Source organism: Erithacus rubecula (assembly GCF_903797595.1).
Source record: "Erithacus rubecula genome assembly, chromosome: 28".
NCBI lineage: Eukaryota > Metazoa > Chordata > Aves > Passeriformes > Muscicapidae > Erithacus > Erithacus rubecula.
Window position 1 is genome coordinate 3,708,401 of NC_136680.1, and position 22,002 is coordinate 3,730,402.

The 22,002-nt window shown below is 47.5% G+C and overlaps 1 protein-coding gene across 10 annotated transcripts in view; it reads right to left on the reverse strand.

The window, feature by feature from the left end:
- Positions 1-22,002, reverse strand: part of DOT1L (DOT1 like histone lysine methyltransferase) — a 71,526-nt gene that overhangs the window by 3,831 nt on the left and 45,693 nt on the right. For 4 of the 10 annotated variants that reach the window (XM_079328518.1, XM_079328526.1, XM_079328520.1 and 1 more), the window contains exons 13-27: positions 20,907-20,990; positions 19,731-19,965; positions 19,129-19,242; positions 17,726-17,817; positions 14,897-14,998; positions 14,210-14,347; positions 13,105-13,230; positions 11,754-12,235; positions 10,961-11,084; positions 10,102-10,248; positions 8,816-8,942; positions 6,970-7,535; positions 4,036-4,241; positions 2,630-2,694; positions 857-1,777 (exon numbers count right to left, since the gene is read on the reverse strand). In XM_079328518.1, coding sequence (XP_079184644.1) covers positions 857-1,777; positions 2,630-2,694; positions 4,036-4,241; positions 6,970-7,535; positions 8,816-8,942; positions 10,102-10,248; positions 10,961-11,084; positions 11,754-12,235; positions 13,105-13,230; positions 14,210-14,347; positions 14,897-14,998; positions 17,726-17,817; positions 19,129-19,242; positions 19,731-19,965; positions 20,907-20,990 — 3,529 coding nt within the window. The remainder of the gene's footprint in view (positions 1-856; positions 1,778-2,629; positions 2,695-4,035; positions 4,242-6,969; positions 7,536-8,815; positions 8,943-10,101; positions 10,249-10,960; positions 11,085-11,753; positions 12,236-13,104; positions 13,231-14,209; positions 14,348-14,896; positions 14,999-17,725; positions 17,818-19,128; positions 19,243-19,730; positions 19,966-20,906; positions 20,991-22,002) is intronic. The other 6 variants (XM_079328519.1, XM_079328525.1, XM_079328527.1 and 3 more) reach the window with 4 other exon arrangements.

Sequence of the window (22,002 nt, forward strand, 5' to 3'; positions counted from 1 at the left end):
CTAAACCACACGGGCAGAGTTTTGATGAGATTAGAAGTGGTCTTTAGAGTTGGTTATCTGAAGACTCAAAGTGCTGCTCTTCCCTCCCCACCCCCCTGCTCTCCCACTTACAGGGCAGCAGAGGGGAGTTGTAATTCCAGCAAATCTACATGCTGAGAGATGTGAGAGTTAGGATTTCCCGACATGGTGCCTGAATGATTATGGACAGGTAAGAAAAACTGCCCTGGACACTTAGAAATGGCAGGTGCAGCCTATCTTCTAGTCCTGCCAGCTTGTCCTCGGTGTGGGCCACAGAAGCCAAGCCAGTGCAGAATCCCAGAAGTGCAAGGTGCATATGGCATTGCCCTTCCTGGCCAACAAATGCTCTTCATGTCCATTCAAGGGCCAGAACACTACAGAACTCCCAACACCAGCTCCTCTGATGTTCTGCTCCTCCTGGATCATGCTAAATCCATTCAAGGCCTAACCTCAACCTTTACTCAAGTTGACAAGTTAAGAGATCCTTAACATGGTACAGGACAAGTCAAATCTGTTACCTGCAGGCAGACCTAAGTTGGTTCCAACACAGCAACATCTGAACAAGCAAACATTATCAATCACAAAGTCTGGGTGTATTGTTTCATTAAGGTGGTACAACAAGCCCATCTAGCAGACAAAGCTCATGAGATTTCACTGTGGGGAACTGAAATCATCCTAGCAATTCCAAGAGAGAGAAAGAGAGAGAGAGAGAGGAGACTGGTTATGTGGGACAGATCTGCTTCACATCCTGTAGAAATGAAAGGGTTTCACCCCTGGAGAGGCAGTGTCAGACTTTCCTTTAGGCCCTGTCTTATACCAGAGAAAGAGTTCTGCCTACCTCCAACTGTTCCACCTGTAACCCCAGGAGAGAAGTTCCCCATAGTGTGAGAATTAGTCAGTCTGGTTGCAGCTGATGACACGTGGACCAGACTGGCAGCAGCTGGCATTGAGTTAAATAAGGACTGCAATACTGAGGAATTTGTCACCGAGTTGAGGTTTGCTTGCAAGGCCATGGGGCCGAGGGGGAACTGCGATCCAGTGGTCAGAGTGTTGAGGAAAGGATGGTGGGTGGGGACTGCCGGGGTCCCTGCTGAGGACACAGCAGTGGAAAGGCTTTTACCATTCAGAAGGCCACCAGAGGAAACAGCAGCAGAAATGAAAAGGTTGTGGCCGTTTTTAAACTCCACATCTCGGTCCCTTCCCTTGCCGACCTTCCCATTGTGCTGCACAGAGTTTTTCTCCGCAGACCCCCCCGTGCTGAGCTCTTTGCCCTTGGCCCCTGGCCGGCTCAGCTCTTCTCCCTTGCTGCCCAGCCCTTCCAGCTGCCTCTTGGTGAGGAACAGGTTGGTGTCTGAGCCTGCCAGCTCCTTGTTTCTCTGCGAGGGGAAGCCCAGGGAGCAGCTCTGGCCCGTGCCATCCGCAGCCTTGTCCATGAAGCTGTGCAGCCCCAGCTCCGAGCTCAGGCTCCCGTTGTAGCTGAAGCCGTTGGGGGGGTTGGTGCCAGGGCTCAGCCCGTCCGTGGGCACTGCCAGGCTCTTCCTGGGGTGTCCTGGCACCTTGGTGTCCATGGGCAGCCCGTCCTCAGAGGGTGGCCTGAAGGCAAACAGGGAGTTCTGGCTCAGAGCTGGTGCTGCCTGCAAGGGGCTGTCGGTGGTTTTGGTCAGGTTGATGTCAGATATTGGTGAAAAAGTCGATTTCCATTTGCTGCTGTTCATGTTCTCGTTGCTTTGTGCTTGTTTCCTCCCTGATAAGCTGCCACCTGGTTTGGGGGGAAGGTTTAAAATGTCAATAAACAGCATTCACTAGATCTGCCCCTTGAGAATGGGGATTTATAGAATCACAGAGTCCTGAAGGCTGGAAAAGACTTTTAAGATCATCACACCCAATCATCAACCAGCACCACTACCATGGTTATCACTAAACCCTGTCCTCAAGTGCCACATCCATTGGTGATTTGAACACTTCCAGGGATGGGGACTCCACCAGTGCCCTGGGCAGCCCCTTCCAATGCCTGACAATGTTTTTAGTGAAGAAATTCTCACAATATCCAACCTAAACCTCCCATGGGCACAGCTTGAGGCCATTTCTTCCTGTGCTGTCCCTCATTTCCTGGGAGCAGAGCCTGATCCCCCCTGGCTGCTCCCTCCTGTAGAGTGAGACTCCTTTTCTCCAGGCTGAGCTCTTCCAGCTCCCTCAGCTGCTCCTGGTACTCCAGACCTTTCTCTCTGGGCAGCACCCACCTTTTTTATCCTTCAACACCCACCTTTTATCATTCTGTAATTATATTTCTGAACCAAAGGCAGACATATTTGTGAAGTCACCTAAAATTCCTTAAAATTCAGTTTAATGCTCTGAGTGTTAAACTGTTAGAGGAACACTGATCTGCTTCTCCCCCTTATCTTTGCACTACAGATCCCTCCTCAAATCTTGAGACAGTGAAAAAACTGCTCATATCTTTGGTGACCTGTGACTACAGCAAGAAGTGACCCAAAATCTGTAATTAGCAGCCACCTGGCTTAATGGTGATTAAGAATGGCACTTTGTCCAGCAGCAGACAGAAACCTTCCCCCATCCCCATCCATCACAAACAATTCCCATTCCTCACACATACCATTTTCAACAGTCTTCTGTGGAGATTTGCTTTCCAATGATATTGTTGCAATTTTCCTCTCAATTCTAATGGGAAAATAAAAAGGTTATAGCACCTATAGCAAACCTTCTGTTGCACATTTACTCTCACATTCTATACCCCTCAGGATTAGGTCTTATCAGCCAAGAGAGTATAAGAACCAAGTCAGCCCCACAGTTTTGTGTCACTAAAGGAACTTATAGGCATCAAAAAAACCACCACAAACATTAGGCAGGAGCTATTACAGAATTACTGCTCTTTCACAGGATTAGTGCATGCTCAGAGAACTCTGGTGTTGTGTTTCTTTTAAAACAAGCAGAACCACATTTTTGTAGTGGTTCTCTTTCACAGAATCATAGGATGGTTTGAGTTGGGAGGTACCTTAAAGCTCATCCCATCCCACCCCTGCCCTGGCAGGGACACCCCCACTGTCCCAGGCTGCTCCAGCCCCAATGTCCAGCCTGGCCTGGGACACTGCCAGGGATCCAGGGGCAGCCACAGCTGCTCTGGGCACCCTGTGCCAGGGCTCCCCACCCTCCCAGGAGGAAAGTTCCCAATATCCCAACTAGCCCTGCCCTTTCCAGCTTTCTAGCATCTTAAACAAGAAAAATATTGCACCCCACAGGCAGCCAAAGGGTGGCAAATTATCAATTTCTGAGTAACACATCAATAGTTTGGGGCAGGAACTGAAGAATTTTAAACAAAGTTTCAAACTGGGAGTGAGCTGGACCCAGATCCTTAGTTAGAGACCACACACAACCTCAGTAGCTGTTACAAAGCAACACAGTAAGAAAATCAGAGAATCCTGGAATGTCCTGAGCTGGATCCCTCAGGGACCATCAGTGCAGCCCCTGGCCCTGCCCAGACCCCCAAAATCCCCTCCCCCCGAGCATCCCTGAGAGTGTCCAAAGGCTCCTGCAGCTCTGACAGCCTTGGGACCATTCCCTGGGGAGCCTGGGCAGTGCCAGCACCCTCGGGGGGAAGAACCTTTCCCTGAGCTCCATGCCAAGGCCTGACACAGCTCCAGCCCTTGCTGGGCTCCTGTTCCTGTCCCAGAGCAGAGCTCAGCCCCTGCCCCTCTGCCTGCCCTGGGCAGGAGCTGCAGCCCAGAGGAGTCTCCCCCTCTCAGTCTCCTCCATTTCTCCATCATTTCTCCACCAGTTATCTCCAAGGCTAGCCCCTGCCAGCCTTGCAAACACAGCAGGTTCCCACATTCTACTGCCTGAATACCTTCCCTGTTCACAGCTTCAGCCACAGAAGAGATTTAAGATAATGGGATGGGCCTTCAAGCAAGGGGAACAAAGAGGTTTAAAGACACCCCTCCTGCTGAGAGCAGTGTTACCATCCCTGAGAGAAACCTCACCCTGGAACTGTGCCTGTGCATTCACCTGCTGCTATTGTGCTCATCCTCAGAGCCCTGCTCGTCGTCAGATGTCAGGGGAGAGTAATGGACACCATTGCTCTGAACCAGGGGCTTCTCCTTTTTCAGCACTGGGGGCTGGTCATTGTCCTGGTAAGGAACAGGAGAGTTCTTCAGGGAGTTTTCAGGAGAGGAAATGGCTGTTATTTCTAAGGGCTGGTTAATGTTATTGACCTGGGTGAAAAGGAAAGAAAGCAGTTAGTTAGAGATGAGAGCATCCCTGGAAATGCAACTTGTTCAGGATTAATTAAGGATTTAATGTAGGTTTAACTTGGGACACACAACACTACTGCTGCTATATTCCAACCTGGGCTGAAAGCTTTAATGTAACCTGGAAAAAGAGCTAGTTTCACCCTTTGATTTTATGTTTGAAATCAGAAATGACAACCTAGGATAAACCTTTTTTTCTCAAACTACACTGCAGGATCACATGCACACAAGTCTCTAGCTGGCTTCATTAGCAAGAATGCCATATGCTTCTGGCACTCCTCTGCTGTTTAGTCAATCTTAGCTTAAACTATTTTCAAAATATTGAATCTACAGCTTTAAAAATCAACTTCACTGCAGAAACAAGCTCTTTGTTGTGAGGGAGGAGATTATTTTTAATTTTTAATGCTCTGACAGCAAAGAGCTCTTTGAAGATGTTCTGCTTCTACACAAATTGTTCACCAACTCAGAGAAAATGAGAGGCAGGAGAATTGCTGCAAAGAGCCCTCACAGCAATTCCAGCTTGGAATTCTCCCTCATTCCAAGAGCTTTCCCAAACACTGCCCCTCCTGTGGAGCAGCCTGAGTTTAGATTAGGCTTGAATAATTTTAAGAAATATGAAAAAAATATATAGTTTAGGGAGTTTTTTCATTTTAGTTAGAAAAATTAATTAAGATTTAAAAGAGAGGGTTTTTGTTATTTTTGGTAGATAATACCATTTGAATGAAGGATGTGGGGGAGTAAGTAGTTTTTGATAATAAACTTTCACCTTTTTTAGTTTTTGGAATTAGTTTTAAAGTGGCAGCATTTAATATTTAAAATCAATAGAAGAGATGATTTGGGATATAAGTATTATAACGTTATTTTAAGATACATTTTGTAATTTTTATATTGTTAGTTTATTATTATATTTAATATCTATTTTAATTTTATAAATACATACTGTATATAGATCATATATATATACTATATACACTATGTATATATACATATAGTGTGTATATATAGTGTATATTTATATAGTAAATATAGGGTATATACACAGTGCATATATAGTGTACATACATAGTGAATATATAGTGTATATATATAGTGCACATACCTATAGTGTATATATATAGTGAATAAATCTACAGTGTATATCTGTAGTGTATATATCTATATGCATATCTATGTATTATATAGCACTTATATATAGTGGGTATACATATAATATATATATAGTGTGTGTATACATATAACATATATATAGTGTACAGTGTGTATATATAGTGTGTGTATATATATATAGTGCGTGTATATATAGTGTGTGTATATATAGTGTGTGTGTATATAGTGTGTGTGTATATAGTGTGTGTATATACAGTGTGTGTATATACAGTGTGTGTATATATAGTGTGTGTGTATATATAGTGTGTGTGTATATACAGTGTGTGTATATACAGTGTGTGTATATATAGTGTGTGTGTATATATAGTGTGTGTGTGTATATATAGTGTGTGTGTATATAGTGTGTGTGTATATAGTGTGTGTGTATATACAGTGTGTGTATATACAGTGTGTGTATATACAGTGTGTGTATATACAGTGTGTGTGTATATAGTGTGTGTGTATATAGTGTGTGTGTATATACAGTGTGTGTGTATATACAGTGTGTGTGTACATAGTGTGTGTGTACATATAGTGTGTGTACATATAGTGTGTGTACATATAGTGTGTGTACATATTGTGTGTGTGTATATACAGTGTGTGTACATACAGTGTGTGTACATATAGCGTGTGTATATATAGTGTGTGTGTATATATTGTGTGTATATATATAGTGTGTGTATATATAGTGTGTGTGTATATAGTGTGTGTGTATATATAGTGTGTGTGTATATAGAGTGTGTGTGTATATAGTGTGTGTATATACAGTGTGTGTATATACAGTGTGTGTATATATATAGTGTGTGTATATATAGTGTGTGTATATATATAGTGTGTGTACATATAGTGTGTGTATATATATATTGTGTGTATATATATTGTGTGTATATATATAGTGTGTGTATATATAGTGTGTGTGTATATATATAGTGTGTGTACATACAGTGTGTGTATATATAGTGTGTGTATATATATAGTGTGTGTGCATAGTGTGTGTATATACAGTGTATGTGTATACAGTGTGTGTGTATACAGTGTGTGTGTATATATAGTGTGTATATACAGTGTGTGTATATATAGTATGTGTGTATATATAGTGTGTGTACATATATAGTGTGTGTATATACAGTGTATATATACATATTATGTGTGTATATATACTGTGTATATATATATATACAGTGTGTATAGTGTGTGTGTATATAGTGTGTGTGTATATATAGATAGCAACAGTGATAGTTACACACAGAAAGCAGCAGTGCTATTTAGCAGTGACCTTTCCATAGGTTTCTCATGCAGCCATTGCCTTCCCGGAGGCACAGCCTGGCTGTCAGAGCCCCTTACCATGGAGCTGATGCTGAGGGGGGAGCCCGAGGGCTGCGAGAAGAGCCCGGCCACCGAGGGCAGGGCTTTGGAGGCACAGCCTGGCTGTCAGAGCCCCTTACCATGGAGCTGATGCTGAGAGGGGAGCCCGAGGGCTGTGAGAAGAGCCCGGCCACCGAGGGCAGGGCTTTGGAGGCACAGCCTGGCTGTCAGAGCCCCTTACCATGGAGCTGATGCTGAGGGGGGAGCCCGAGGGCTGGGAGAAGAGCCCGGCCACCGAGGGCAGGGCTTTGCGCTTGGGGGACGCGGCGCCGCTCCCGCCGGGGGTCCCCGCGCAGCCCCTCTTCCGCCGGCCCCGCTTCTTCCCGTCGGGCACGGGGCTGTGCTTGCTGCAAGGGGATTGTTTTACATGTCCTGTAGTAGGAGAGATTGTAAAGATGATTCTCCTCTTGGCCTCGTTCTCAGGATCTGAAAACGCTGCATCACATGGCAGGTCCCCCTTTGTTCCTTCGGCAAAGATCTTCTGAGCCTCTGCACCCTGCAGTCCCCCTGCCAGGCTCTGGGCCGGGCCACTTAAGCGGGGGCTCGAGTGCTGCTGAGCAGGGGAGTTCTGCCCAGAGTTCCTCATCATTAGCAAAGGATGCTGTGGAGTGGAACTCCGAGACCCTACAGAGTTAAAGAGACTCCCAGAGTCGTCCAGAGCTGCCTGATCAACACTATGGTTAAGATGGGCTGGGCTGTTTGTAAGATTTCCATTGACTGCCACGGAGCCAGAAGAGTAAGAAAAACCTGTTGAGAGGGAAAGTACAGATCATTGCTGGGGCTGAGAGAGGGAGAGGTCACTGATTACAGGGCTGGGAGGGATTCCAGCTCTGCCTGGAGAACAGCCACTGGCCCTACATGGGAAACACACACGTGGCTCTGGGTGCTGAGGTGCCAGCTGGGGGTTAGGGACTTCCACTGCTCTCCTGCCAATTCAGGAAAATCCACATGGTATGTGGTAGTATCCCACAGAACATGTGCTCCTCCCAGTTTTACAGGGAATTCAAGTTTAAGCTTTGTTTGAACTATTACCCCTTTTGAAATCAGGGCTCCTGTACTCCCAGCTCCTTCCTTTCCTCAAGGAAATGGATGGCCAGGCTCAGTCTTTCCTTTCCCTTCCCCAAAATAAAAAGGATTTTGCCATCCACACAGCCCACCTCCTCCAAATTCAACAAAAGGCTGTGACTTAGGAAGTGATAGGGGACCTTCAAAGACATAATGGCAGAAAAATACAATAAGGGATGAATCTTGGGAAGGGAATTCAGTGTTTGTCGTGGGATATCATAAATGGGTGTAGGGCTCTAGGATGGTCTGGGCTCTCTAAATGAAAAGGGCAGAAGGAAACAACATGGTAATGGTTTGCAACAAGGTTTTTTTAAATACTTCATTGGCTTTATAGAAAAATGCAGCCAAGTCCTTTGCAAAACAGATGCTGGAACAACCCAAGCCCCTCAGGGTGGTAAACACTGAGAATAAAACACCCTCTGGTGAGAGATCAGCTGCAGAACCTACTTTTCCTGGCCCACAACATTCCCAAAGTAGTTCAAGACCATGATTTCCACAGGTGAGTGAGTCAGAAGCAATGTCTGCACCTCAAGGGATCCCCATCCTCTCCCCTCTGAGCTTTTCCCACCCAGGTTCTTGTGCCTTTACAGGTGCTCACGAGGCACCTCCATAACCTGCCCCCCAAAAAATTATTTTGCTACTTAAGGACCCTGGTAAGATAAAATTTTTAGGGCCAGATCACCTGCTCAGAACTTGGCTGTGCAACACTCTGCAGGTTTGCCATACTGTAAATCTGTGGGAATCTCTGGAACCCACAGAATTTACAGAAGTAGTTTTTTTACAAGGCACATCAATCCACCCCAAACTGGAGGCACATCAGAGGAGGATGTCTCTGGTCTCACCCACAGTTATCCAGCACCCCAGTGCCTGCAGGGCATGGCAGGAAGTGCTTGGGAAACTCAGCTGTGTGTGTTTAGTGCTGCCCCAAGGCAGGAGCAGCTGTGCACAGGGGAGGTTGTTACCTGAGGTAGCCAAAGCCAGAGGCTTGTTTCCAGCAGCATTGCTTATGCCATTATGAGAACTAGCACCAATCTGCTTTTCAAGTGTTGATGAGTCTCTGCTCTGGTGAACTGGGCTGGGTGTGCTTCTCTGGGGAGAGAAACAGGCATTTCAGGACACAGCATCAGAAATCTACAGCTTCAATCAAATTCACATGCATTAGTACATCTGTCTAGGGAGGTGACTCTACTTCCTATATACCCTAGATTGAGCTTGTTTTGAGAAAATCATGGGTCAGCATGTTAAGGGCCAAAAATATGATTAATTATACTGCAGTAGTATCTCACACCCAGCAGACACCATGCAGAGAGGGAGGCTCATCATCCCAGGATATTCAGACTCAGCCAGGAGCAGGAATGGCTCAGCCTGCTGCTGCAGCAGGGAGGACACTGATGGCTGTACCATGCCCCCATGTGCTCACAAAGCTCCCCAAAACAACCCCAAAGGGAGCAGGAAGGGATCAGGCCATGTTCTCTGGGACATTCTCTGAGGATGTTCTAAAACACCAGTGAAATGGCAGCCTGAAGAAACAGGGAGGTGCCCTAGGGACACCCAGAGCTGGGCAGACTCTGGATTCTTCAGCTGGAAAAATGCAATGGGTTCAATACTGTGAACCAACTCCAGCTTTCCCAATAAAGGATTGAAAGACAAGCCATGGATGGATTCTAACTCACAGCTCTCAGGAAAAGCAGCCAAAACTTCTGTTCTCTGCTGCAGCATTTCTGTGACAAACTGGTGTGAGAAACTGGACCAGGCCTTTTTGAGCTCCTCCTCCACTCAGAGAGGTGAGGACTTGTCACATCTCAACAAGAGATGGCCCCAGAGGCTCTCTGCTAGAGAGCAGTCACTCACATGGGAGGTGTCACAGCCCCAAGGGGCTGTTCAAGCTCACTGTGAGGAGAACAGGCAGCTTTGAGGTGACTGAGACAGAAGAATTCTCTCCCAGGGTCCTGCAGGAAGCAGGGCTGGAAACAAACTGACCCATGCAATTCTCTGCTCCCACTGCCACAAACTCTCAGACTTTTCAGCCAGACCAGGCTGCCCCTGAGGCATTTACTTCACTCTCCTTCCTGGCTCAACCCCCCTCCACCCCACAGAGAAAGGAGAGGAAAAATCTCCAGGATCCAAGAGGATGCATCCCCCAAGGAGAAAACCTCCAGCATGAGCAGCCCATGGAGGATGCTGGGGCACAGCACCCCACTCCTGCCCACTGGGATTTTAGGTAGAAGTGTTGCAATCCCTTACTCACCACCTTCTCAACACGGCTAGGTAGGACTACGCTGGCCAGAGGGATACTAACAGGGAGTTTATTGGGCTGCACTGTGCTCAGAGGAATACTGATAGGGAGGCTGGTGATAGTTTCTCCATTACTCACAGAGGTTCTCTCTCTCAAAACCTGCAAAATTCAAAAGAGAAAGCAAAATTCTTACACAGGATATTGAAAAGGGTTTTTTAAGTAATTCTAAGGTGCTTGTTTCTATATGTCTGTTATTCCCCCATTCCTTTTTTTTTTAAGGAATTACAGGATTAGGAGCAATGATTGTATATCACACAGGGCAGGCATGGAGCAGCTTGGTTACCAGCACTAGGATCCTGGGACAGCAACACCCCACAGCACAGAAATGTGCAAATTAAAGCCACTCCTGACCCCAAGCATCAGGAAAAGGAAGGCTTAGGCAAGCTCATTTCCCTGTGTTTTGGTTAGAGCTCTGTGAAAAGCACTCAGATGTCAGATTTTTTATCTGGAGGCCTCTGTAGCAGCCAGATGCATTTCCATGGCAACCTGCTACTGCAGGGCACCTGCTGCTCTGTGAGCCCCAATATGCTCCATAGCTGCACCAATTACATGGACCATATTTTCTACTCCATTTTTATAACTATGAAAGAGCCTCCTTTCCCAGTTCATGCAGATCTACCAGCAGTCCCACTGTTCCTGGTGCTCAGAGAGGAGCACATCTTTCTCTCCCTCTGACCAGCTCTGATTTATTGCATCACACCCACTGTATTTTGTGTCATTTCCCATGCCAAGTTGAGCACAGAACATTCCTGCATTCCCCAGTGTGGCCACCCTGCCCTTTGCTGCCCCAGGGCAGCAGCAGATCCTTCACCTTCTCTCCTGCACTGGGTAAGGCTGTGGGGGAGGAGGGCCGAGTTTCCTGAGGACTCAGCTTTATTCCATTTGCAATTCCAGGGCTTGGATATGTAAGGCCATTCTCTTTGACATGCTCAGCTCTGCAAGAGAGATGTACAATTGTCAGACACAAAAGCCAGTGACAAGGAATTCCTGTACCACACTCCAGGCCTGTCCCACCTCATTTACACACATGAGGAGTTCTACACCCAGGTTACTCTCCCCTCCAAGGAGCACTTGGCTTCTCATCACCTTTTATCTCCAGCAAGGACCCTTCCTCTTCCCCAGCCCTTTCATCATTAAAGCAACCCCAGGATTAAGTCCAGTCTGCTGGACAAAACAGGCACTAAATCTGGTGTGCAGAAATGTGGTGTGCACCACTACCCGGTGTGCAGAAATCTGCAGGAGACTTAGCCCAGACAAGAGTCATTGTCTCCATCCACCCTGCCTCAAAACATTCCTCAAACACACTCTTTTGCCACAAAATATCCCTCAAAAAAAAAAAAAAATCACAATTTTGCCACAAAATATCTCTCAAATAAAAAAAAATCAGTCTTTTGCCACAAAATATCCCTTTAAATCACTTTTTTCTTTCTCTTCTAGGAGGCATCAGCCCACTGTCCCACCTTATTTACCCCATGGCTCTTACCCCTTGCTTTTGTGAAACAAAACCTTTTAAAACAGATAAACCCCCACTTTGAAAATATCTTTCCACCATCTGAATCCCCAGTGCCATGAACAGCAGGCACCCCCCTGCCCACCCCTCTCACCTCTGTATCTCACTGGCTGTTGCTTTCCCATTGACTCCGTGGTCCTGGTTCAGGTGTCTCCGCAGGGCGATTTTCGCAGGGGAGAACCTGGTGTAATCAGGGAGGGACAGGCTGGTCACCTTGTCTGCCTTCTGCCTGCTGCTGTGGCTGGGGGTGCAGGGCACAATGTCCTGCTCCAGGTGGGAGTTGGGGTACTGGGGGGTGTTCTGTTTGGAGGAGGGCCTGCTGAAGGCGTGCTGCAGCTCGTAGGGGGTGGCGTGGCCGTTCATGGACAGCTCGGGGCTCATGCCATTGATGTGGGGCATGGGGAACTTGGAGCACTCCAGTTCCAGCTGGAACCTGCCCTGCTCAGCCTCAGGGTCACGGCTCAGGTGGCTTTTGCTGTGCAGCTGCACTGACAGGGGCTCCTCTGAGGGTGTGTAGGACTTGAGCTGCAGCAGCTCCTGCTGCCGCTGACTCTTCTCAAGTTCCACGATGCTGATCTTGAAATGAAAACAAAAATTAAAGATTACACTTAACAGTTTTATCACATGGAGTTTTGCTTTTAAATTCTTCTAAGTAAAAGTGTCCCTGCTTCTGGGAACAATGCAGAATGAGGGTTTGGGAAAGTCTGAGAAAAAAATTTCTGCTCTAAGCTGAAGACCAAAAGGCCCAGGTGAGGGGAATGGCTCAGAGACCCTGAGAAAGAACATTTCAGATTCTAAAATCAAAAGGAAAATATCTCCAGTTTACAGAGAGTGGGGATTAACTCAGTACTGCACAGTCAGTCCATGCCAAGGCTGGAATAGCCACTATCACAGGGAAAGAAAAACTCTTCACACAAAGGAGTTTAATTTCTTGTCACTATGAGAAATGTCACTCTGGGGGAAATGATTTCCACACTGTCCCATGAAGTGTCCAAGGCCAGGTTGGACAGGGCTTGGAGCAACCTGGGATGGTGGAAGGTGTCTCTGTCATGGCAGGGGTGGCACTGAATGAGCTTTTAGGTCCCCTCCAACCCAAACCATTCTGGGATTCTTTGATTCCTGACCTGAAATGTGAGATCACACATGAAAATCATCAGCTTGTGATTTTCAATTATATGTAATGATAAACCATGATTCCTCCTTCCACAGCATCACCAAGGAATCAGGTCAATGGCATCTACTGCCTTTACAAGTTAACCATGCCCTTATTTTCTGAAATCCTCTAATAGAAAGCAAAATCTCTGCAGGAATAAAAAAACAATTTTAAAAAAATAGCAGCACCTGGTTTATCCTTTCCCATCATATTTAGTGCAAGACCCATAACTGTCCCATTGCCTAAGAGCCACCCAAAACTGGTGACTCTGCTTTTATTTCTTGCTCTCTACCTGCAGTTCCAAACAGTGCTTTTGCTTCTCAGAAATCTGATTCTTCAAGGCCTGCTTCTCTTTCAGCAAATTCTCCAGTGACAGCGTTGACCAATCCAGCTTCAGTTCTTCACAGCGAGCCTTCAGCTGCAGGGACACACAGGGACAGGGACACACAGGGGACAGGGACACACAGGGGACAGGGACACACAGGGGACACACAGGGGACAGGGACACACAGGTCAAAGCACAGCTCTCACCTCCGGGGTCTCAGCTGCAAGCAGGAACTTTGCCCTGAATGTGCAAGAGCCCCTTAGCCCACTGAAAAGTTCTCCCAGTTTGGTGCTGGGGAGTGTGGCAGGAGGTGGCCTGGCTCTTTCTATAACAGTGTTATCACCTACCCTCACTGTTCCCATGTCCAGATATTCCCCTCATCTATCTCCTGAGGGGGCTCAGCCTGGAGAAAAGGAGGCTCAGGGGGTTCTTGTGGCTCTGCACAACTCTCTGACAGGAGTGGACAGCCAGAGGGGGGGTTGGGCTGTGCTCCAGGGAACAGGGACAGGAGGAGAGGGAACAGCCTCAGGATGGCCCAGGGGAGGTTTAGGTTGGATATTGGGAGAAATTCCTGACTGACAGGGTGCTCAGGCACTGGCACAGCTGCCAGGGCAGTGGTGGAGTCCCCAGCCCTGGAAGTGCTCAGACAAGTGGGTGTGACACGTGAGGACCTGGTGTTTTGGTGACCATGGGGGTGCTGCTGGTTGATGGCTGGACTCAATGATCTTACAGATCCTTTCCCACATTAACAGCTCCATGATTCTCAAGGTTTGAGTTCCCAAGATGAGCAGCACAGGAGTTATGGCCAGAGCAAGCCCTGCACAAACTCCCTGTCCAGCCAGATCCAGACCCAGTGACACCCAGACACAGCTGAGGCCAGAGCCAACTGCCACCTCAGGATTTGCTATGGGGTAAATCACAGATAAAAAAAGGATTCCCTGCAAGTTTCCCCCCATCATCCCTCTGTTTCCAAGGGCCCTGAGCAGGTGGATGATGTTCCAGCCCCCAGCTTGTGCCCTGTCCTCAGCCAAAGGGCAGCACCCCTTGTTCCCAGCCCAGGGGCTGGACCCACCAGCTGCAAGCTCTGGTTCCTGAGTTCACTGTTGTCCTTCTCCAGCTGTTTTGTCTGTTCTTTCAGCTGCTGGTTGTGAGCAGAGATTTCCTTCTGAGCCTGGATCAGGTCATTGTACGTCAGAGCTTTAACTCCCAGCTAAAAGGTGAAGGGTGAGAGGAGTCAGTAAGGTCCTGACACCCTCATTCCTGGTGACTGTCCCATTCCCAAGGGACACTGAGGAGATCTGCAGAACTCTGCAGCTCTCAGGACCTCCCCCAGCATTCCCCAAGGCACTTTGTGGCTGCTGGGGGATAACAAGGAAGGACTCAAGGACCTGGGAGCTGCTATTCCACCCCTTCAATGTAACAGTGGCATTAGCTTTGCCAGCCAACAGAGTTGCAGAGCAGTCTGTGGAGAGCCCCCACATTTCCTCCTGTGCTCCTGGGCTTGGATGGCAGCACAGAGTTTGTTTGAGCAGCAGAGGATGAATCCTTCACCAAGCACACAGCTGTGGTCTGTCCCCTTCCTTGGGCACCAGGCACACAACAATTCCAACCACAAACACAAAACCAGAGAGTGGCACAGATTGAGCCTGATCTGCTGCAAAGCAGAGGCTGAAGACCTGAAGCTGCTCTGCTCTTACTCAGCTTGGCCAGAAATGCTGGCATGCAGCTGAGCCAGGACCATCCCCCCACACAGAGGTACCTCATCAAGCTTCTGCTGAAACAGGCGTTTGATTTCCTCTTTCTGGGCCTGGCAGTGGGTGAATAACTGCTGGGCTGTCCCCAGAAGCTGAGCATTCTTCTCCTGGAAGAGGGAAACACACTTTTAGCACCAGCTGCAGCATGGGTCATCTCCAGGAGATGTTTGTGGAGCATTTTAGTGAAGATGGATGCAGGAGAGCTCATCCAGCCCTGCCCCAGACTCCTGAGAGTCTGGATTTGTTGGGGTGTGATACTGGGAGAGTTAAGTCAGATGAAAACAGCTTTTAAGTAGATTTTTGCTCTTGTATGGTAAAATACAACCAAGGTAGCCTTAAAAACTCATTTTTATCCTCCTAGTGCATTGTGGAACAGCAGCAATAATCACATCCCACAGAGCAGAAATAGAACTGGAAAAGATTATCTGCATGAAATCTGCTCCCAAAGTGGGAACTGGCTGTAAATCCCCAGAGCCCCAGTTCAGAGTTTCCCTGTCCAATACTCACAGAACAGATGCAGCAAATGAAAATACCCTGTGGGGGAGGCAGGAGGAAAGTCCTAAATAAGCCAAACCAGTTTTCCTACCTTTGGCACCATTATTTCAGCAGGTCACCCATGCCACTCACAGCACATTCCCTGCCCAGAACACTCCTTAACCAGTCCCTGCTCCCTCAGTCTGTGCCATGCACAGCAAAGGGCAGGACAGGACAGGCTGAAGAGCCTCATTTACCCAGCCCCAAGTGCAGGATTAGTGCAGCAAGGACAGGGAGCTTTTGGGATTATCCTGTTCTCCACCCTGTGCTGCTGAGGCCAAGCAGGGATTGCACAGACTGAGCCACTGCTCCAGAAGTGGGGAATGAGGACAAAAAGCACCTTGATCCTCTCCAACCTTAATAATTCCAGGACTCCATGACTGATCTTCCAAGGAGGGAAGCAGCAGTGCTGGAAATTCCCCACGTGCAGGAACACACAGACCTGGCTTGGGAAAGCAGCTGCTCTGGGGGATGCTGAAAAATCATTTTTGTTTTCAGCACAAGGCATTTCATTCAGCCTTCCCAGGCACTGCAGGGGCTGACAGCTCCATCTAAGGGCACTCTGGGAAGCAGCACCTGATTTCAAAATCATTATTACAGAGAGATTTTCATTGGGCTTGAAAACCTTCCTGTAAGATGGAATTACTGAACAGACCATACCCAGCCCCTCACCCAGCTGAGTTCTGCCTCTGTGAGGTTTAATTTGCCATGTAACACTCCATAAAAAAAATATTTTCATAGTGAATTCCTCATTTTAAAAGTGTGGAGCAGCTGTTGGACACCAGCACCAAGTGATGACTTTTCCACACTCCTGATTCAGTCTCTGTGCAGGGCACAACCCCTGCACACCATCATTTCATTTGTGCAGGAGACAAGTTCACTTCATGCTGACTTTCCTGACAAGTGCAGAGCAAGCAGAAAAATCTGCTGCTTAAGGAAAAAGATGGAAGTTCTAAGTGCTGATTGACTGTGAAAGAAAATGGAAAAAAACACAGAAAAAGAGGTTTCCAGGAACACCAGACCAACATCACCAGTGGTCACTTCTCAGTAAGGAATGGCACTAGTGGCAAAAGTTAATCTCTCTCATCTGGAGAGTTCCCAATATGAAAAACACAACAAAAAAGCCCTGTGCCTTTTTTCTGACACTCACAAAGACTACAGAGAGAAGGAAAGTTTCCCCAGGGAATGCCAAAAGCTGCACCTGGACAAAATTCCAGACTGGTTTGGGCTGGAAGGACATTAAAGCTCATCCAGTGTCACCCCTACCATGGTAGGGACACCCCCCTTGTCCCCAATGTCCAGCCTGGCCTGGGACACTGCCAGGGATCCAGGGGCAGCCACAGCTGCTCTGGGCACCCTGTGCCAGGGCTCCCCACCCTCCCAGGGAACAATTCCTGCCCAATATCCCATCCAGCCCTGCCCTCTGGCACTGGCAGCCATTCCCTGTGTCCTGTCCCTCCATCCCTTGTCCCCAGTCCCTCTCCAGCTCTCCTGGAGCCCCTTTTAGACATTGGAAGGTTTTAACTGGAAGTTCAAGTTTATTTCTGAGCATTATGGGGAAAGGCTCCTCCACAGAAGCAGCAGGAACAGACTCTCATCAGGCCAAATTGCTATAGCAATGAAATCATTCATAATTGAGACAAAGCAAGACAAGAAAATGCTCAGGCAGGAGATCTCCTCCCTCTGCTGGTGGCTCCATGGCAGGAACATCCCATTGTACAGCTCCAGGACTCTCCTTGCCTTTCCTTTTCCAGTCCATGATCTAGACTTTACACCTTGCCCATCAGTGCAATCCAACATTCTGATTATCAATACCAAGGATGCTCTGCTAAATCCCCATAACTGCTAATGACACTTTGGGTTTCTCAATCCCTGTGAACTGTGGTTCATAGAATCCTGGAATTGGTTTGGGATGGGAGGGACCCATCCCTGGAAGTGTCCCAGGCCAGGCTGGACAGAGCTTGGAGCAGCCTGGGACAGTGGAAGGTGTCCCTGACATGGCAGGGGTGGCACTGGGTGGGCTCCAAGGTCCCTTCCAAGCTAAACCATCCTGGCATTCTGTGATTCTAAGTCAGCATTGTCAGGTTGGGGCACAGAGGGAACAGGGGAAGTGCAATTCTCTCATTGTGCAGATTTAAGCACACAAAAAGTGAGTTTGCAACAAAATCCCCTGACAGTTGTTCAGCCTAAGCAGGACTGGTGAATCTGCACACAATTCCCATCTCCAGCACTCTTCCCCACATCCAAGGAATCTCAGAGTCTGGTAATTTTGTTTAGAAATGTTAAAAAGTGAGACCCACCTTTTCCTGCTCCAGCAACTGTTGCAGACTTGCTTTGTACTGAGGAGTTTTCATGTATGCCATGAACTGCATGTACTGGATCTTAAATGAGTCTGCAAAAGAAATCAGATGAGAAATTTCAGCAGAGGGCAAATGCCATGTCCCTGTTTACCCCCTGGCATTTCCTCACTTGTCTCTCCCTTGCTTTTGATTTGGACTCTAAGTCAGACTGAGCCATTGAGGATGGATTTAAGAACATGCTGAAAATCCCTCTCCTGGCACAAAAGGAACTCTTGGATCCATCAGATCCAATGGAAGCCATGACAACAGATCCCAAGAGGCAGAGGAAGGTGCTGGGGGTGTGTTTGCATGTGCAAAGAGGAGCTGAGTGCTTTTAGTGATCTGTAAGCAGAAACAAGGAAATAAACGAGCTGCAGGAGCCCAAAGCAGCCCTGAGCTCACAGCACTCACCTGCACCAACACAGAGCCTGCTCCTCCTCCTCCCTCCACACACATGAGGAGTTCTACACCCAGGTTACTCTCCCCTCCAAGGAGCACTTGGCTTCTCATCACCCTTTATCTCCAGCAAGGACCCTTCCCCCTCCCCAGGCCTTTCATCATTAAAGCAACCCCAGGATCAAGCCCAGTCTGCTGCACAAAACAGGCACTAAATCTGGTGTGCAGAAATCTGCAGGAGACTCAGCCCACACCAGGGTCATAGTCCCCATCCACCCTGCCTCAAAACATTCCACAAAATCACTCTTGTCACAAAATATCCCTCGAAAATCACTATTTTGCCACAAAATATCCCTTTAAATCCATTTTTTTCTCTCTCTTCAACAAGGAATCTGCCATAAGTAACACAACAGCAGGAGAGCACAAGTTAAGGACATCACTGAAGCCCTTTGTCCCCACACAGACAGGACCATTCTGCCACATTCCCAGAGTATCCTGGACTGGCTCATGCCCAATGACAAAAGCCAGAAACAGCTGGGAGGGGACAGGCAGCAGTAGATTTTTAAAAGCCCCTCCAGGTTTTCCCTTAAACCACCTCTTGCACATGAAGTGCATTTTCCAACCACACCTTGGTGACCTCAGACTCTCAGACAGAACCTCATTTATCTGCTCTGGCTTCAGCAGAGGAAATGGAGTGCTGTTACCCAGGATTAAGAGAATGGTTTCATTTCAAATAAAGCTATCCCTGACTATTCCTGCTAATCCAGGCCTGCTGCCTGCTGTGCCAAAGGAGAGCTGAAACAACACCAGAGAACAAATGGAGTAAAACACCAACTTCAGCAGGAAGAGGGACATTGTGGTGATGGCAAAGGATGTGGGGCAGGCAGGGGAAGGTGGGGAGGAGATAATCCCCCTCCTGGCCCATGCAGAAGCCCAAAAGGGAGGTGGGCAGGCCCAGGGCACCTTACCTAGCAGCTTCTGTAGTGCAGGGGGGGTGGGTGTGACCAGGAGCTGGTTGGATGAATGCCGTTGCACTTTAGGAGGTAGTTGGTAATATGGGCTATGAGGTGACTTGTAGGCATCTGGAGAGACACAAACACAGCTCAGCACTCAGTGTCTGGGACAAGGACAGAAGCTTCACCACTGAAAACATGGCATTTGCCATGAGATCAGCAGCTCAGCCCAGCAGCACATGGCTCCAAACTCCTGGGAAGGGTCTGTGATCCACCCCAGGAGCAGCAGCTCCAGCTCCTGGCTGAGCACCCACAGACAGATCCCACCCCCAGCCCCATCAATTCATTAATCACCATCAATCACCATTAATTACACCCCCATAACATCAATACATTAATGCCATCACCATTAACACATTAATCAGCACCAAGAGGTGAATCCCACCCACATCCCCATTAACACATCCATCACCATCAATCCCACCATCACCATCACCACCACTTCAAGGGCAGCTTTGCTCAGGTGGCAACAGGGAAATTACACACAGAACCAAACTCAACTTGGCAATAAAGGAAAAATTAACACATCCAGGCTGTTCCAGCAGCCCTGCACTCACCCTGAGGAGAGGATGAAGATGTCTGGGAGACAGTCTGAGCATGCAGAAGTTCTAGTGCAGTTTGGTTCTTCTTGGTCTTGCGTTCAGTACTTGCTGTGTTCATTTTCTTGGGGCGCCCTCGTTTCCTCCCTGCCATTTTCCTGCCTTTCTTACTCAGCTTTTTCTTCCTGGCCTTGGAGGGAGATGGCTTTTTAACAGAATTTGCTGCAGCTTTTTCTTCTTCAGCACCAGAATCCTGAGGGATTTTGAAAAACTTTGGTCATTTCTACCTCCATGTGCAGCATTCCTTTTCAGCAAACATTACTAATGGTATTTAACTTTCTGAGAGGAAACTGATGCATTGCAGTTCCATAACTTGCCTGGGAAGTGGACTTGCTTGGGATAAGAGTTGTGTCCAAGAGGTTGAGCTCATTCTCTTCTAGAATTATTCATTAAAGAAAATGCTGAGGGAGGGGAACTTCAGGCAGGATTAGATGGGATATTGGGCAGGAATTGTTCCCTGGGAGGGTGGGGAGCCCTGGCACAGGGTGCCCAGAGCAGCTGTGGCTGCACCTGGATCCCTGGCAGTGCCCCAGGCCAGGCTGGAGCAGCCTGGGACAGTGGGAGGTGTCCCTGCCATGGCAGGGGTGACACTGGATGAACTTTAGATCCTTTCCAGCCAAACTATCCTGTGATTCTGTTCAATCTGTACCTGCTGTCTAACAAAAGCTGATTATTCATCCTTCCCTGACTACATTCTTCAACTAAATTTCACTCAAAACTCGGAGTACAATCAATACTTTATATTTTTGGGCATGAACAGGCACTGCATTTCTCACAGCATTACCCAAGAAAGGAAATGAGTCTTTGCAGCAGAGACTCAGCACGTTCTGAGCTCCATTCAGTGGCTGTGACTCAGGGACAGCTCTGCAAACTCCTGCTGGATGCAGGCGAGGGTGGACAACCAACTATTCATCCTACAACACCTTTTTTTTTCTTTCTTTTCCAGAATTAGTCGTGCAGTTCCCAAGTGCAGCTTTTATTAACTCACTCCATCATATTTTTGGGCACAGCAGTTTGTGTGCTCAGAGTAAAATCCAGCAGCCTTCCCACAGAGCCAGGCTGCTCCTGACTCAGAGCATGAGCTCATGCACAGCCACAGGAAGCCCAGGGAACACAGAAATGCAGGATGCTCACCTTGTTTTCTTGGATCTTGGTTGGGGTCGTTGTGTTACTTTTGTTTTCTCTTTGTTGACGACGTCTAGCTGCCTCTTGTTCCTCCTGGGGAGAAAGGGTGGGAGATGGAACCATTTGCTCATGGATTCAGCACTTTTTTATACAGATCACCTTGTTCCCCAGCTGAGCTTTCCACAAGAAAAGGGAACAAACTTTCCCTTGGTGAGAACAAGTTCTTTCCCACCTCCAGAAGGGATTAAATCTCAATCTCTTCCCATATTCTCCCCTCCCAGCCCCACACTGCTGAATCAGGTTTCATTTGGACTATTAAAAATTATTATTATCATTATACATTTCAATAGCTTCTCTACATCCCCAACATTTCATGGTGACACCTTAAAAATCTTCCATGACTGGAAATAGCAAAGCCATTAATCATCATCTAATTCAACTTCAGCCAAGTTTATTGAGGTGACTAATACAAAACAAAAGCAGCAACTTTTCATTTGATTTTCTCCCAAGCTGACAGGAAATTTCCTTGTTCAGAGAAAATCTCTTTTTCTCTCAGAATAAAACTTCTTTCAGACAGGAAATTTCCAAGAGCTCAATCAAAGCCTTTCCTGCAGCTTCCAGGTGAGGTTTAATCTGCATAAAACTTCTGGCAATTCCAACACTCCTTTGATTTAACCACATTATCAACCAAACCAGTGGCTGGTATAATGTGAAAATCAGGGAAGGTCAGAAGTACCTGACCTTTTTTTTTTTTTCTCTAAGAAGTCTTTTTTTGTCCCAAATTTGAGTGGAGCAATCTGAAATAATTCCCTTTCAGAGCCCCCATGTGTCTGTTCTTACAGAGCCAATCAGCCTGAGGATGAACATTCACCTGAAGTTTTAAATTAAGTGGCCTCACTTAATTCTCTTCCTGGGAATCCATTGATTATTTCAGGTTAACAGAGCCCTGCACAGTCCCAAAAATCCTCTGGCATTTTAATTTCATGTGTAACAGCCCAGACTGCAGCAAATGACAACTCACTCTGTGCCTCCAATGGCACATCCCAAAAGGAACATTTCAGAGCATTGCTCAGCTTCATTTCAGGAGCTGAGCACTGGGACAGAT